Source organism: Tachyglossus aculeatus, chromosome 21, assembly GCF_015852505.1.
Source record: "Tachyglossus aculeatus isolate mTacAcu1 chromosome 21, mTacAcu1.pri, whole genome shotgun sequence".
Classification (NCBI taxonomy): domain Eukaryota; kingdom Metazoa; phylum Chordata; class Mammalia; order Monotremata; family Tachyglossidae; genus Tachyglossus; species Tachyglossus aculeatus.
The window spans coordinates 19310284-19327999 of NC_052086.1; the positions used below are offsets into that span (position 1 = coordinate 19310284).

The following is a 17716-nucleotide window of genomic DNA, read 5'->3' on the forward strand; positions in this document are numbered from 1 at the left end:
TGTATTTATTGAGCACTTACTGTGTGCAGTATACTGTACTGAGCACTTGGGAGAGTATTATACAACAATAAACAGACATATTCCCTGCCCACAATGAGCTAAGAAATCACAGACACCGGGTCATCTTGGGCAGCCTGGTACAGTGTCTCCCTCCTAGACTGTAAGCTCATTGTGAGTAGGGAATGTGTCTGCTGTCATATTGTACTCTCCAAAGCACTCAGTACAGTGCTCTGCACACACTAAGTGCTTAATAAATGTGACTGACTGTCTGTTCCACCACACCATCACCACAATCTGCCTGTGTGGCCTGTTGTTTTTTTAAATGGTATTTAAATGATTTCATTTGTTAAGTGTTTACTATGTGCCAAGCACTGTTCTAAGCACTGGGGTAGATACAAGGTAATCAGGTTGTTCCACGCGGGGCTCATAGTCTTAATCCCCATTTTACAGATGAGGTAACTGAGGCCCAGAGAAGTTAAGTGACTTGCCCAAAGTCACACAGCTGACAAGTGGTGGAGCAGGGATTAGAACCCACGATCTCTGACTCCCAAACCCGGGCTCATTCCACTGAGCCATGTTATTTAAGTTCTTACTATGCACCTGGTACTAAGTGCTGGGGTAGATACAAGCTAATCAGGTTGGATGCAGTCCCTGCCCACATAGGTTCACAGTCTTAATCCCCATTTTACAGATGAGATAATTGAGGCATAGGGAAATTAAGTGGCTGTTCTAAGATCACACAGCAGACAAGCGCTGTGAAGCAGCATGGCATAGTGGGAAGAGCTCTAATCCTGGCTCTGTTACTTACTTGCCGTGTGAACTTGGGGAAGTCACTTAACTTCTCTGGGCCTCAGTTACCTCATCCTTAAAATGGGGATTAAGACTCAGAGCCCTGTTTCGGACAGGGATTGGTTCTAACCTGATTATCTTGTATCTACCTCTGTTTTTAGTACAGTGCCTGGCACACAGTAAGAATTTAACAAAAGCCACTTTTAAAAAGGGGTAAAGCTGGAATTAGAATCCAGATCCAGATCCTAGGCCTTGCTACCCCTCTTCTTTTTTCTAGGAGTTTCCAACCAGCCAACTCTCATTTTCCGACGGTAGCCTTTCTTCAATATCTGTTACGTGTCTTTAATCTCTCTTTACGTGAGAGCAGTGGCTCCCCAAGGTTTCCCTTGCCCACACCAATATAACAGGGGCGGAGGGTCGGGGGGCTGGATTTCTTACCATGAGGCCTTAGTGTTGAGGTGCTCTGCAAATAGCTGTGTGACTTTGGGCAAGTCACTTAACTTCCCAGTTACCTCATCTGTAAAATGGGGATTAAGATTGTGAGCCCCACATGGGACAACCTGATCACCCTGTATCCTCTCCAGCGCTTAGAACAGTGCTTTACACATAGTAAGCGTGTAACAAATACCAAAATTATTATTATTATTGGTAAATTCTGGAACACCCGGGTGATGGCTCAGCTCTTCCCCTGGGTGGCAGCAAAATCCTCCAGGAAGAGCTCCCTTTCATTTATTCATTCAATCGTATTTACTGAGCGCTTCCTGTGTGCAGAGCACTGTACTAAACGCTTGGGAAGTACAAGTCGGCAACATGCAGAGACGGTCCCTACCCAACAACGGGCTCACAGTCTAGAAGGGGGAGACAGACAACAAAACAAAACACGTAGACGGGTGTCAAAATCGTCCCACTCAGGCCCCCGGGGATCTGGCTTTGTGTTTCCATGAGGAATCCAGAACACCAGCGCAGCCATTTGGGAGGCCGGAGTGTGACGATGGACAGTAGGCGCAGGGGATCGGGTGTGAGCTCTCTGTGAAGGGAAACAACCCTTGGGCTGGAAAGGCCAGGGCCCTTGGCAGGTAGTGTGCCACTCACTGGGGCTTGGCCTGGCCATGTGGTGAAGACAAGGCGTTCTGCGAACAGGGCAGGGGCGTATTCGCCCTGGGTTGGAGCTTCTCGAGGCGGGAGTTGGGGTGGCGGCAGCGGGAGCCGGCCTCAGGGACCCCAGCTGCAGGCTGCCCTGCTCTGGGCGCCGCTGACATCCCCAAGTCTTCTCAGAAGACCCTTTGACTCTCATCTTCAGTTAGGAAAAGAGACAAGCCCTCCCTCATGCCCTGCCTCTGGCCTGGAACGCCCTCCATCCTCAAATCCGACAATTACTCTCCTCCCCTTCAAAGCCTTACTGAAGGCGCATCTCCTCCAAGAGACCATCCCTAAGCCCTCCTTTTCTCGTCTTCCACTCCCTCTGCATCACCCTGACTCCCTTTATTCATCCCCCCTTCCATCCCCACAGCACTTATGTACATATCTGGAATTTATTTATATTACTGTCTGTCTCCCCGTCCAGACTGTAAATTCGTTGTAGGCAGGGAATATGTCTGTTTATTGCCATACTGCATACTGTTTATGCCCCACAGCACCTGTATATATGTATATATACAGTCATTGGGGAAGTCCCCCCCATCTTACCTCCTTCCCTTCCCCACAGCACCTGTATATATGCTTGTACATATTTATTACTCTATTTATTTATTTATTTATTTTACTTGTACATTTCTATCCTATTTATTTTATTTTGTTGGTATGTTTGGTTCTGTTCTCTGTCTCCCCCTTTTAGACTGTGAGCCCACGGTTGGGTAGGGACTGTCTCTATGTGTTGCCAATTTGTACTTCCCAAGCGCTTAGTACAGTGCTCTGCACATAGTAAGCGCTCAATAAATACGATTGATTGATTGATTGATACTGTACTCTCCCAAGTGCTTAGTCCAGTGCTCTGCACACAGTAAGTGCTCAATAAATATGACTGAATGAATGGCGAGACCACAGCATCCAACTTAGGGATGAGAGAGAGAACGCAGTTGCCAAATAGTGTGCGTGCTCACTCACACACACACATATATATACACAGGGCTTGAGGAACGTGTGCCAAGCTCAGTGTGCCAGGGTTTTTGGCTTCCTGGATTCCCAATTTGAGGTGACTGGACCAGCGTGTAATCTTACCCTTTTTTTACACTTGCTAGTTTTTCAGTCTGTTTTTTTCTTTAATAATAATAATAATAATAATGATGGTATTTGTTAAGCGCTTACTATATGCGAAGCACTGTCCTAAGCGCTCCTGAACGTGGGTGCAGTCCTGGGGCCTGGGCTTCCAGCTGCCATTTCAGGGCCACCAGGAGACCCGAACCTGAAATTGGGTGGGCAGACCTGTTCGAGACAGCTTGCTTGGCACGACGCTCCGCACTGGAGGTCAGGAAAGAGACCCGTTTTGGGAGTCAGAGGTCGTGGGTTCTAACCCTGGCTCCGCCACTTGTCTGCTGTGTGACTTTGGGCAAGTCACTTAACGTCTCTGTGCCTCAGCTCCCTCATCTGTAAAATGGTGATTAATCAATCAATCAATCATATTTATTGAGCGCTTACTGTGTGCAGAGCACTGTACCAAGCGCTTGGGAAGTACAAATTGGCAACATATAGAGACAGTCCCTATCCAACAGTGGGCTCACAGTCTAAAAGGGGGAGACAGAGAACAAAACCAAACATACTAACAAAGTAAAATAAATAGAATAGATATTACAAGTAAAATAAATAAATAAATAAATAGAGTAATAAATATGTACAAACATATATAAATTATATATGTTATGATTAAGACTGTGAGCCCCACATGGGACAACCTGGTTACCTTGTATATATTCCAGTGCTTAGAACAGTGCTTGGCACATAGTAAGCGCTTAATAAATACCATAATTAGTCTTATTATTATCAGCTGTGTGACTCTGGGCAAGTCACTTAGCTTCTCTGTGCCTCAGCTCCCTCAGCTGTAAAATGGGGATTAAGACTGTTGGCCTCATGTGGGACAACCTGGTTACCTCGTATCTACCCCGGCGCATAGAACAGTGCTTGGCACATAGTAAGCGCTTAACATATATGATCATTATTATTATTATTTATTAAGTGCAAATGGCCTGAGACGAGATCTTCGTCTTAATAACAATAATTGTAGTATTTTGTTAAGTGCTTACTATGTGCCAGGCACTGTACTGGCTGAGGTGGATATAAGCAAGTCGGATTGGACAGAGTCCCTGCCCCACACGGGCTCACAGTCTTAATCCCTATTTTACAGCTGAGGTAGCTGGGGTACAGAGAATTTAAATCATCATCATCATCAATCATATTTATTGAGCGCTTACTGTGTGCAGAGCACTGCACTAAGCGCTTGGGAAGTACAAGTTAGCAACATATAGAGACAGTCCCTACCCAACAGTGGGCTCACAGTCTAAAAGGGGGAGACAGAGAACAAAACCAAACATACTAACAAAATAAAATAAATAGAATAGATATGTACAAGTAAAATAAATAAATAAATAAATAGAGTAATAAATATGTACAAGCATATATACATATATACAGGTGCTGTGGGGAAGGGAAGGAGGTAAGATGGGGAGGGGACTTCCCCAATGACTTCCCCAAGGTCACAGAGCAGACAAGTGGCAGAACAGGGATTAGAACCCAGGTCTTTCTGACTCTCAGATCCGTGCTCTATCCACTAGACCACGCTGCTTCTCCCCCTTCCTCCCTCTCTGCTTCCTGTTTTTCCCCCACGGACTAACCTGGACGGACTCAAGAAATTTCCATTTGGCCAGGGACCAAGCCATCAAAACCCAAACTTCAGAGCCCAACCGATTATCATTGGAGAAGCAGCGTGGCTCAGTGGAAAGAGCCCGGGATTTGGAGTCAGAGGTCATGGGTTCAAATCCCAGCTCCGCCGATTGTCAGCTGTGTGACTTTGGGCAAGTCACTTCACTTCTCCGGACCTCAGTTCCCTCATCTGTAAAATGGGGATGAAGCCTGTGAGCCCCCCGGGGGACAACCTGATTACCTTGTACCCCCCCAGCACTTAAAACAGTGCTTTACACATTGTAAGCGTTTAATAAATGCCATCATTATTATTATTATTATTCTGAAGATCATAGGCTTCATTTCCCCCTCAGGCTCCCAGCTCCCTGCCTCCTCCTCTCCCCTATAGTAATAATAATAATAACTATAATAATAGCATTATGCTCTTACTATGTGTCAAGCACTGTCCTAATCACTGAGGTAGACATAAGCTAATCAGGTTGGATGCAGTCCCTGTCCCACATGGGGGCCCACAGTCTCAAATACCATTTTACAGATGAGGTAACTGAGGCACAGTGAAGCCAAGTGACTTACCCAAGGTCACGTAGCAGACAAGTGGCGGAGCTGGGACTAGAACCCAGGTCCTTCTGACTCCCAAGCCCGTGCTCTATCCAGTAGGCCACACTGTTAGAGAAGCAGCATGGCTCAATGGAAAGAGCCCGGGCTTTGGAGTCAGAGGTTGTGGGTTCAAATCCCGGCTCCACCACTTGTCAGCTGTGTGACTTTGGGCAAGTCACTTACCTTACCTTACCTTACCTTACCTTACAGTGACTTACCAAGTCACTGTGCCTCAGTGACCTCACCTGTAAAATGGGGATGAAGACTGTGAGTCCCCCGTGGGACAACCTGATCACCTCGTAACCTCCCCAGTGCTTAGAACAGTGCTTTGCACATAGTAAGCACTTAATAAATGCCATTATTGTTGTTGTTATTGTTGTTGCTTCTGTTACCTGAGCACTACCGGCCTTCTGGGCCCAGGACTACTTCCCCCCAAACTCAGCACCAGCAGAGTTCCCCCCTTTTCCCAGACTAAGCATTCCTTTTCCTCTGTTTCCCCTCCCCTCCCCATCGCCCCGACTCCCGCCCTCTGCTCTACCTCCTCTCCCCCCCCACAGCACTTGTGTATATATGTACATTTTTATTATTCTATATATTTTATTAATGATGTCTTTATATCTATAATTCTGTTTGTATATATTAATGCTATTGATGCCTATTTACTTGTCTTGATGTCTATCTCTCCCCTTCTAGACTGTGAGCCCGTTGTTGGGCAGGGATTGTCTCTGTTGCTGAATTGTACTTTTATTCATTCATTCATTCATTCAATCATCATCATCATCATCATCAATCGTATTTATTGAGCGCTTACTGTGTGCAGAGCACTGTACTAAGCGCTTGGGAAGTACAAATTGGCAACATATAGAGACAGTCCCTACCCAACAGTGGGCTCACAGTCTAAAAGGGGGAGACAGACAACAAAACAAAACATGTGGACAGGTGTCAAGTCGTCAGAATAAATAGAATTAAAGCTAAATGCACATCATTAACAAAAGAAATAAAATAGGAAGTATGTACAAGTAAAATGAAGAGAGTAATAAATCTGTACAAACATATACAGGTGCTGTGGGGAGGGGAAGGAGGTAGGGAGGGACTGTGAGCCCACTGTTGGGTAGGGACTGTCTCTAAATGTTGCCGACTTGTACTTCCCAAGTGCTTAGTACAGTGCTCTGCACACAGTAAGCGCTCAATAAATATGATTGATTGATTAATTTGATTGATGGGGAGGAGGAGAGAAAAAAGGGGGCTCAGTCTGGGAAGGCCTCTTGGAGGAGTTGAACTCGCTTAGTACAGTGCTCTGCCCACAATAAGCGCTCAATATGTATGCTTGAATGAATGAGTGCAGGGATAGTACTGGCTTAAGATCTTACCTTTTTGGGGCACTGCAGGTCCCGGGCGAGACTCATGAGCAGGTCGTGGGAGATGGGGTCCACCAAGTTGAGAAAGGTGGTGTTTTTGTAGAGGATCTCGTTGAGAAGGGTTCCCTCCAGCCCTAGGTCCTGGGAGAGGAAGAGACAAGTTACCTAGTGGGCCCTGGGCGACCACAGGGCATCCCCACCTTGGCTTCTCCCTCGGTGTCCTCGTCACCGGTATTTATTGAGCACCAACTGTGCTCAGAGCACCGTCTTGGGGGTTTGGGAACGCACAGAACGAGCGAAAGCGCCGGTCCCTGGCTCCCCAGCCTAGCGTGGAGGGCAAACTGGCCAACATTCACTAAGTAAAAGAGTAAGAGAGTAGATACAAATGATAAAAAAGTAAGCAAATAAATGAAGAGATTCACAAACAAGTATTAAGGGTCGGGTTTTTTTTTTTACGGTATGTACGTGCTTACTATGTGCTGGCCACTCTAAGTGTTGGGGTAGATACAAGGTAATCAGATTGGACACAGTCCCTGTCCCACATAATCATCATCATCATCATCATCATCATCAGTCGTATTTATTGAGCGCTTACTATGTGCAGAGCACTGTACTAAGTGCTTGGGAAGTACAAATTGGCAACATATAGAGACAGTCCCTACCCAACAGTGGGCTCACAGTCTAAAAGGGGGAGACAAAGAACAAAACCAAACATACTAACAAAATAAAATAAATAGAATAGATATGTTCAAATAAAATAAATAAATAGAGTAATAAATATGTACAAACATATATACATATATACAGGTGCTGTGGGGAAGGGAAGGAGGTAAGATGGGGGGGATGGAGAGGGGGACGAGGGGGAGAGGAAGGAAGGGGCTCAGCCTGGGAAGGCCTCCTGGAGGAGGTGAGCTCTCAGCAGGGCCTTGAAGGGAGGAAGAGAGCGTGCTTGGCGGATGGGCAGAGGGAGGGCATTCCAGGCCCAGGGGATGACGTGGGCCGGGGGTCGATGGCGGGACAGGCGAGAACGAGGTACGGTGAGGAGATTAGCGGCGGAGGAGTGGAGGGTGCGGGCTGGGCTGGAGAAGGAGAGAAGGGAGGTGAAGTAGGAGGGGGCGAGGGGATGGACAGCCTTGAAGGCCAGGGTGAGGAGTTTCTGCCACATGGGCCTCACAGCATTAATCCCCATTTTACAGATGAGGTAACTGACGCCTAGAGAAGTTAAGTGACTTGTCCAGGGTCCTACAGCGGACAAGTGTTGGAACCAGGATTAGAACCCAGGTCCTCTGACTCCTAGGTTCACGCTCTTTCCACTAAGCTATGCTGCTTCTTGTTGGTGGCAGGAAATGTGTCTACCAATTCTGTTGTATTATACTCTCCCAAGAGTGTTTAGTACAGTGCTCTGCACACAGTATGCACTCAATAAATACCATTGATTGATTAAGGTGACTGATGGGCTGATGATAGTTATAGCATTTATGATGTGCTAAGTGTGGGAGTGAGATGCAGGGTTATCACACAGTCTCTGTCATATGGCTCAGCGTGGCTCAGTGGAAAGAGCCCGGGCTTTGGAGTCAGAGGTCATGGGTTCAAATCCTGGTTCCGCCAATTGTCAGCTGTGTGCCTTTGGGCAAGTCACTTAACTTCTCTGGGCCTCAGTTATCTCACCTGTAAAATGGGGATTAAGACTGGGCCCCCCATGGGACAACCTGATCACCTTGTAACCTCCCCAGCACTTAGAACAGTGCTTTGCACATAGTAAGCGCTTAATAAATGTAACCTCCTCACCTTGTAACCTCTCCAGCGCATAGTACAGTGCTTTGCACATAGCAAGTGGTTAATAAATGCCATCATTGTTATTATTATTAATAATAAATGCCATCATTATTATTATTATCCTTATTTTCAGATGAGGAAACTGCCTGAGGGGTGAAGTGATTTGCTCAAAGTCACGCAGAGCAGGCCAGCAGGGAATCTCTTGACTTTCAATCCCATGATCTTTCCACCAGGGCACTCTGCCTCCCTGGGAAAGTAGGAAAATTAGGGAACACGCTTTGGGAAGGTTTGGTGAAGGAAGTTTGGGAATGAATTTCGGGAGGACTTTGAAGATGGGAGGGGTGTGATTTGACGGGTTTTGGGGGGGAGAAAATTCCTCATGGGGTAGACACAGAGCAAAAGGAGGGCTAGAGAGTTGTAAGCAAGGTACGAAAGCTTGGGAGGTGTGAAGGCTGGAGCTGGGAGGGAAGAGGGAGATGGTTGACATTTGCTGTTTTGGCAGTTGATAGTTTTTTCTAATCTCCAGCTTTTGGGGGAGGGCCCATGGCCGAGATAGAAACGCCACCTTCTCCCCCAGTCCCTTGGCTCCAGTGGGCTCGTCTTCAAGCTTATTGAGAGCACATGCTCCATACAACAGAAAGCAGGGAGAGGCAGAGACGAGCTGAGGAGAAAGTCCCTGGCGGGAAAAGACACTTGAGAAGCAGAACGACTGGGGCCGCTTGGGAGGGACTGTTAGCCTGACATGATTGACTCCATTTTAGAGAGGCTGCCATTTTAGGACTCCATAAGGAACAGGTAGGCATGGCCCCAAGGGCTTGCTACACTGCCTTCCCGTGTGGTTAAACATTCTGTTCCTGCGGTTTGGGAATTCATCAAAAATGGCTGGGAGGGTGGGGGGCTCTTTGGTAGGTTGGCTCTTGGCTCTCAACGATCCGCTCCCCTCTGAGGGTTTATCAGGGTTGGGGCTGACCATGGGACACCTCATAATTGGGTGAGTGGTCGGCTCGGATTCGACTCTCACGGCACCCAGGGGGCTCAGTGACAAAATGTAGGAGCTGTAGAGACTCCAGCTCATCCTTTTCTGGTGGTTTTTGTGAGTATTCCCCTTCCCCTTCCCTGAACTGCAGTTAGGTTTTGCTTAAGGTTTTGTGGTTTCCTACTGTCATACGCATCCCCTTGGATGGATTCCCCACTGACGAACTGCCCCGGGTCTGTGCTAACCAGGAGGTGCAGGTGATCACCCCTAGATCCTTCATTAATTGGTTACTGCTTTTCTATATTGCAATTTTTACAATAAAGTTGGCCCCTGTGGCCACGACCACATCCACAGACACTCACGGGTCTCCATCATCCCGACTCCTGCGATCTCGAAACCCACAGGGACCAGGTGCAACAGGGATCCAGGCCAGGATTGGGTCAGAGGGTGGAGACGGTGAAGGTTAATTCTTGCGGGAAGTGGAGGACGATGCGGGGGGAAAGGGAGGGGAGAGTGCGGTGTCTCCATGGAAGTGGGGGATGGAGCTGAAGGTCAGAGAAGAGGATGCGTGGGGAGGAGGTAGCGAGGAGAAGCCATCTGTCAGTGTCCTGTGCTGGTGCTGGGAAATATGGAAAAGTCACTAGGGTGGAGATGGGGTGGTAGGGGGGCATAAGGAGGCAGGGAGGGGCTTCATCCATTTCTGAGTCTGGAGGAGTCACCGGCAGCAAGTAATAATAATTAATAATAATTATGGTACTTAAGTGCTTATCATCATCAATCGTATTTATTGAGTGCTTACTGTGTGCAGAGCACTGTACTAAGTGCTTGGGAAGTACAAGTTGGCAACATATAGAGACAGTCCCTACCCAACAGTGGGCTCACAGTCTAAAAGGGGGAGACAAAACCAAACATACGAACAAAATAAAATAAAAAGAATAGATATGTACAAGTAAAATAAATAAATAAATAAATAAATAAATAGAGTAATAAATTTGTACAAACATATATACATATATACAGGTGCTGTGGGGAAGGGAAGGAGGTAAGATGGGGGGATGGAGAGGGGGACGAGGGGGAGGGGAAGGAAGGGGCTCAGTCTGGGAAGGCCTCCTGGAGGAGGTGAGCTCTCAGTAGGGCCTTATGTGTCAAGCACTGTTCTAAGCGCTGGGGTAGGTGCAAACTAATCAGTTTGGACACAGTCCCTGTCCCACACGGGGCTCACAGTCTTTATCCCCATTTTAAAGGTGAGGTAACTGAGACACAGAAAAGTGGAATGACTTGCCCAAGGCCACACAGCAGACGGAGCCAGGATTAAAACCCAGGACGTTATGACTCCCAAGCCCGTGCTCTATCCACTATGCCATGCTGCTTCTCATCAGCACTTAGAACAGTCCTCAGTGCTTAGAACAGTGCTTGGCACACAGTAGGTGCTTAACAAATACCATAGTTATTATTATACGTAGTGATGAAGAAATTGTGCGTGGGCAGGAGGCTCTCTGAGCCTCAAAGCCAAGTGAAGCCAAAGAAAGAGGATCAGGCCTTCCTGACGGGGCTTAGTCTAAAATCAATCATATTTATTGAGTGCTTACTGTGTAAAGAACACTGTACTAAGCGCTTGGGAAGTACAAGTTGGCAACATATAGAGACAGTCCCTACCCAACGGTGGGCTCACAGTCTAAAAGAGCAGGCAATACTGTGGGCTGGGAATGTGTCTGTTCTATTGTTTTACTGTACCCTCCCAAGCGCTTTGCACAGTGTTCTGCACACAGTAAGCGCTCAATAAATACGATTGACTGACAATTGCCAGCAACGCAGGGTTGGATGGGGAGGGTGGGGCCACCGCTCCACTAAGGACCGGGGTGGGTTTAGGGCAGACACAGGGGAGACTGGATAGGAGGATTGATCATTGGGATAGCGGGAGGGTAAAGGGAGGTGATGTCCTCCCCTTTCCCGGAGGACCTTCAAACAGATAGGAGGCTTCTCTGAGGGGGAGGCTGAGGGTACAGAGCCCAAGCCAACTCCAAGAGTTAAAATTTTAGAACAAGTGGCAACAGGGATTCATGTAGGCCTTCTTCTTTTTTAAAAAAAATGACTATCAATAGCATTATTATTATTACTCAATGGTATTTGTTAGGAGTTTACTACATGCCAGGCACTGTAATGATGGTATTTATTAAGTGCTTACTATGTGCAAAGCACTGTTCTAAGCACTGGGTGGATACAAGGTAATCAGGTTGTCCCACAGGGGGCTCACAGTCTTAATCCCCATTTTACAGATGAGGTAACTAAGGCCCAGAGAAGTGAAGTGACTTGCCCAAAGTCACACAGCTGACAACGGGCAGAGCTGGGATTTGAACCCCTGACCTCTGACTCCAAAGCCCGTGCTCTTTCCACTGAGCCACGCTGCTGGGATAGATACAGTCAGGTTGGGCACAGTCCATGTCCCACCTGGGGCTCAGAGAAGGAACTGAGGAAACTGAGGCACAGAGAAGTTAAGTGATTTGCCAAGGTCCCATGGCAGACAAATGGAAGAAGCAAGATTAGAACCCAGGTCCTTCTGTCTTCCAGGCCTGTGCTCTATCCACTAAGCCACGTGGCTTCTCAGGTTTTTTTCTGCAATCTCGTGGGCTCTTTCCTTCCCACACTAATCATTCAGGATGCGGTTATCAGGGAGAGAAGTGTGGGGGTGAAGCCGGGGAATGAGGACAGAGGAGCAAGGCTGAGGACTGTGAGGTTGGGAGACGGAGGGAGAGAGGGAGGAAGAAAAGAAAGGCGGAGGGAAAGGAGGGTGGGAAGAAAACCGAGCGGAACAGAAGGCTCTTGACACTGTGCCAGCAGGGCTGAGGGGCCCGGGTCCGATGCACATGAGGATCCAGAGGCCACACTCCCAGTCGAGGCTCTGCAAACCAGGGCTGAGGGGAAGGCCAAAGTGGTGGAGGATTGCTCACCTAGTACGGTCGCCGATTCATTCAATAGTATTTACTGAGCACTTACTGTATGCAGAGCATTGTACTAAGCACTTGGGAAGTACAAGAGAAGCAGCGTGGCTCAGTGGAAAGAGCTTGGGAGTCAGAGGTGATGGGTTCAAATCCCAGCTCCATCATTTGTCAGCTGTGTGACCTTGGGCAAGTCACTTAGCTTCTCTGTGCCTCAGTTACCACGTCTGTAAAATGGGGATTAAGACTGTGAGCCCCAAGTGGGACACCCTGATCACCTTGTATCCTCCCCAGTGCTTAGAACAGTGCTTTGCACATAGTAAGCGCTTAACAAATGCCATTACTACTATTACTACTACAAGTTGGCAACATATAGAGACGGTCTCTACCCAACAACGGGCTCACAGTCTAGAAGGGGGAGACGGACAACAAAACAAAACATGTGGACAGGTGTCAAGTCATCAGAATAAATAGAAGTAAAGCTAGATGCACATCATTAATAAAATAAACAGAATAGTAAATATGCGCAAGTAAAATAAATAGAGTAATAAATCTGTACAAACATATATACAGGTGCTGTGGGGAGGGGAAGGAGGTAGGGTGGGGGGGATGGGAGGAGAGGAAGAAGGGGGCTCAGTGTGGGTAGGCCTCCTGGAGGAGGTGAGCTCTCGGTAGGGCTTTGAAAGGAGGAAGAGAGTTAGCTTGGTGGATGTGTGGAGGGAGGGCATTCCAGGCCAGGGGAAGATCGTGGGCAAGGGGTTGACAGCGGGACAGGCGAGAACGAGGTACAGTGAGGAGGTTAGCGGCAGAGGAGCGGAGGGTGCGGGCTGGGCTGGAGAGGGAGAGGAGGGAGGTGAGGTAGGAGGGGGCGAGGTGATGGGAGCCTTAAAGCTGAGAGTGAGGAGTTTTTGCCTGATGCGTAGGTTGACAGGCAGCCACTGGAGATTTTTGAGAAGGGGAGTAACATGCCCAGAGCGCTTCTGCACAAAGATGATCCGGGCAGCAGCATGAAGTATAGACTGATCTAGTGGGGGATGCTGAGCTAGTGGGGACCGTTGAGCTAATGGAGGGCTGAGCTAGCAGGGAATGCTGAGGTAGCTCAGGGCTTGCTGAGCTAGCGGGGTACACTGAGCTTATGCTGAATTATTGAGTGGTGGTGAGCTAGAGGGGCACACTGAGGAGCAGGGGATGCTGAGTTGGCAGGAGATACTGAGCTAGCAGGGACCGTGAGCTAGCAGGGGAGGCTGAATTAGCGGGGGATGCTGAGTTATCAGGGCTGCCCTCTGGGGAGGAGGGGGTGGAATGCACAGTATTCATTTAATCAAATTTATTGAGAGTTTGTTGTGTGCAGAGCACTGGACTAAGCACTTGGGAAAGTACAATACAGCAATAAAGAATGACAATCCCTGCACACGATGAGCTCTCGGTCTAGAGCGGGGAGACAGACATCAATACAAATGAACAGGCCTCAATATAAATAAATAAATTTACAGATATATACCTAAGTGCTGGGGGACGGAGACGAGGGGGGGAAGAGCAAAGGGAGCAAGTCAGGGTGACGCAGAAGGGAATGGGAGATAAGGAAAAGTGGGGCTTAGTCTGGGAAGCCGAAGCCAGGGACGGTAGCCAGGAGAGGTGCCGAGATCACCACTCTGCATGTGGTCACAGGGGTGTGAGGGAGAAGTGGAGACTGGTACACTGTAAATTCCATGTGGGCAGGGAATGTGTCTTCCAATTTTGTTGTACTGCACTCTCCCAAGCACTTAATACAGTGCTCTGAACACAGTAAATGCTCAATAAATAGAATTAATTGATTGACAGGTGAGTGAGCTGCAGGAGCTACTTACTGCCATGTGACCTCTGGCAATTCACTTAACTTCTCCGAGCCTCAGTTATCTCATCTGTTCTCCTTTCTTCTTACACTTTGAGCCCAGAGGTGGGACAAGGACTCTCTGATCTGAATATCATGTATCTACCCCAATGCTCAGTCTGATGCCTAGCACATAGTAGGCATTTAGCAAATATTATTATTATTGTTGTTATTATCAGGAGCCCTTATTGGTGAGTCAGGAGATGTGAATGTCTGAGCACCCTAGGCATCAGTACAGGCCTGAAGGAAAGGTTCAGGGTAAATGTCGCCCTAGAGGGGAAGTACGCGTGAGGTCCTCTTGTGACCCTCTCTATCCTGACGCTGGGCCCTCGAAAGGCCTCTCTCCTGGATGGTCGGAAACATGGTAAGACAGTCTTTCCTGGGTCCATAAGGCTTCCTGCCCCCTACCCCCGTCCAAGCCCTCCTGCCAACCCCCTGGTAGGGGCCAGTGCTTTTGGGGTACACCGGTCTGGCTCCTTCATGGTGGGCAGGTCCTGATGTTTTCTCTCTGGCTGACAAAGTGGAAGCTTTTCTACACAGTCCCACGCCACCTTCTCTCCCCCTACGCCCGCCCACCCCCGGGCTGTGGGGAGCCCAGCCAGGATCACCATGGACTTGGGTCGATCTTAAGCGCTTAGTACAGTGCTCTGCACATAGTAAGCGCTCAATAAATACGATTGATGATGATCTAAGTCTGGGCTGAGTAGCTCTGGGGTGAGAGGCTTTCTGCCCCATCGTCAGGGCCCAGTCGGCACCGGGCTGCTGCCCACTGGACCCAATCAGGATGCGGACCAGACATCCTGGGCCGTTGCCCAGGGCACAGCTGGTGGGGGCCCCGCAGAATCGAACCAAAAGGGAGGGTTGAGGAATGGAAATATGCTTATTTCCATCTCTCAGCTCCAAGTGGCTCAGGGCCAAGGTTCTGGGCTCCCTCCCGGCCCCGAGCCGAGTCGACTGGAGCCGACTGGAGCAATGAGGAGGGGCCCGGGAACTTTGGGAGCTGAGATCCCACGACAGGAGAGTGCCTGGTTGGCCCTAGGGGACAAGAGAGAGGGGGCAGACCTGCTGATTGGTTGAGGAGCTTGGCCCTGGTCCCCTTTCATCCCTGGCTGTGTCCCATGGTAAAGAATCAAATGTCAAAGCAAATTGCAGCAGCATGAAATTCCACCTTCCCACCCTCAGATAGAATTATGCCTTTTGTGGGATTAAGCTTTAACCTCCGGGGGTGGGGGAAACCTGCAACTGAGGCTGTTAGGGAACGAGAGGCACGATTCTTCGTCCCCTCACCTCCTCGTTTGATGCGGAGCATATGGGAACCTCCGGTGGGGGTCCAGATGTCAGCAAGAAGAGCTCAAATTCATCACTGCCCGGGAGGAGTTTTGCTACTCAACCTAGGGCCAGGGAGGAGAAAACACTGGCTAGGAGGAAAGGTTAAAGTACACTAGAATTACTGAGCCAGGATGAAGTGCCTAAGGGCCAGATGACTAAGTGTTTCACGGATATGAAAGGCTAAGGTCAAGAAGTTGTTTTCCAAGTTCAGAGGGATTCCAACAAGTGGAACTTAAACTTAAATTGCAGCGTGCGAGAGTTGCATTAGTTCTAAGGAAGAACTGCCAAGAAATCACTGCTTATCAGGATGGATGAAAACTGGAGCAGGCTAAGGAAGTAATGGACTATCTCTCCCTGAAGATCAGGGCCTTAAAAAAGAAGAAACAGCCATCTGTCCTTGATGGTTTAGATGTGTGCCTGCTTGGAGACAGAGGGCTGGACCAAATGACCTCTTGAGGTCCCTTCCAGTTCTCTGATTCTGACTTCTTGGACAAATAGAAACAATCACCGTTTTCAAACTCTTCGGGCCTAAGTAAAGTGATCAAGTATCACATGAAAATTTTATGCCGATTTTCCTTTCCTCCAGGTACGACACCACTGTTTATGACTACAAGAGGATGAGTAGAAGAAAATTAGTTTTCCCACAAGAGTGAAAGGGAAACAGCATGGTCTAGTGGAAAGAGCACAGGCCTAAGAGTTAGAGGACCTGGGTTCTAACCCCAAGTCTATCACTTGTCTGGTGTGTGAACTTAGCAAGTCACCTAACTTCTTTGGGACTCAGTTTCCTCATCTTTAAAATGGGGTTTGAATCCTCCTCCCTCCAACTTAGACTGTGATCCCTACATAGGATAGGGACTGTGTCCAGCCTGATTATCTTTATCTACCCCAATGCCTGGCACATAGTCAACGCTTAAAAAATACCATTTTTAAAGTGCTATTTTTGCCTTCCAAGGTCCTTTACAAATCATGTAGTACTGTACTTGGCACATAGTAAGCGCTTAACAAATACCAAAGTTATCATTATCATTATTATTATTATTAGCTTCCTCTAAACCTGCCTTGCAAACTCAAGTTTAGGTTCTGCCCAAGAGTTGAAACAGTTGCAAATTCCACATAGGAATTAGAAAGTAAATGCGTGAACACTGATCCCCATGAGATTGTCAGCTCCTCAGAGCCAGGGATGGAGTCTTCTATTTTTGTCGTGGGCTCCCAAATGGTCTGCACACTCAGATGCTCAATTAATCCTGGAGCTGATGATGATGAACGACAGGGAAGTTCTGAAGTTAAAGACAACTCCGTTTACCAAAGAAACATGGAGCAGGGTGATTTCTGGGATGGCTCTCCCAAGTGCTTAGTGCAATTCTCTGCACACAGTAAGTGCTCAATAAATAATATTGATGGCACGATGATGGTGACAAGATTGTTGGAGCAAGGAGCAGGGGACTCCACACAGCTACTTGGTGGGGGCAGAAAACTTCCATAGTGTTTGCTTCCCTGAGGGCTCCTCCCTCTAGTCAACAACAATTTTGAGACTAATCACCTTCCCTAAGAACATCTTGATCATCTTGTCCCCTGCTTGTTCCCTTGGAGTTCCTGCCTACCGGGAGAAACAAAGGAAGGATGTAATTATAATGGTATTTGTTAAGCGCTTGCTATCAATCAATCAATCATCAGTTATATTACTGAGCGGTTACTGTGTGCACAGCATTGTACTCAGTGCTTGGGAGAAAACAATATAATAGAGTTGGTGGAATCATTCCCTGCCCACAAGGAGCTTATGGTCTAGGGGGAGCGTACAGTCTAGAGGGCCTAGTCTACAGTCAATTGATGATATTTACTGAGCACTTACTGTGTGCAGAGCACTGTACTAAGTGCTTGGACTTTGTGCTGAGCACTGGGGTAGATACAAAGTAAACAAGCTGGACGCAATCCCTGTTCCACATGGGACTCAGTCTCAATCTCCATTTTCCAGATGAGGTAACTGAGGCCCGGAGAAGTGAAGCGACTTGCCCAAAGTCACACAGCAGACAAGTGGCAGAGGCTGGATTAGAATCCATGACCTTTTGACTCCCAGGACTGTGCTCTATCCATTATGTCACGCTGCTGAGAACATGTCTGCTAATTCTGTTGTATTTCACTCTCCCAAGCACTTAGTACAGTGCTCTGCACACAGTAAGTGCTCAATAAATACCATTGGCTTATTGACTGATGTCGGGGGGGGAAATTATAATAA

General features: G+C 48.0%; 1 protein-coding gene across 1 annotated transcript in view; it reads right to left on the minus strand.

Moving 5' to 3' along the window:
* LRRC75B (leucine rich repeat containing 75B) overlaps positions 1-17716 on the minus strand; it is a 47407-nt gene that overhangs the window by 13084 nt on the left and 16607 nt on the right. The window contains 1 exon segment of the mRNA XM_038763777.1: positions 6609-6737. Within this exon segment, the coding sequence (XP_038619705.1) occupies positions 6609-6737 (129 nt within the window).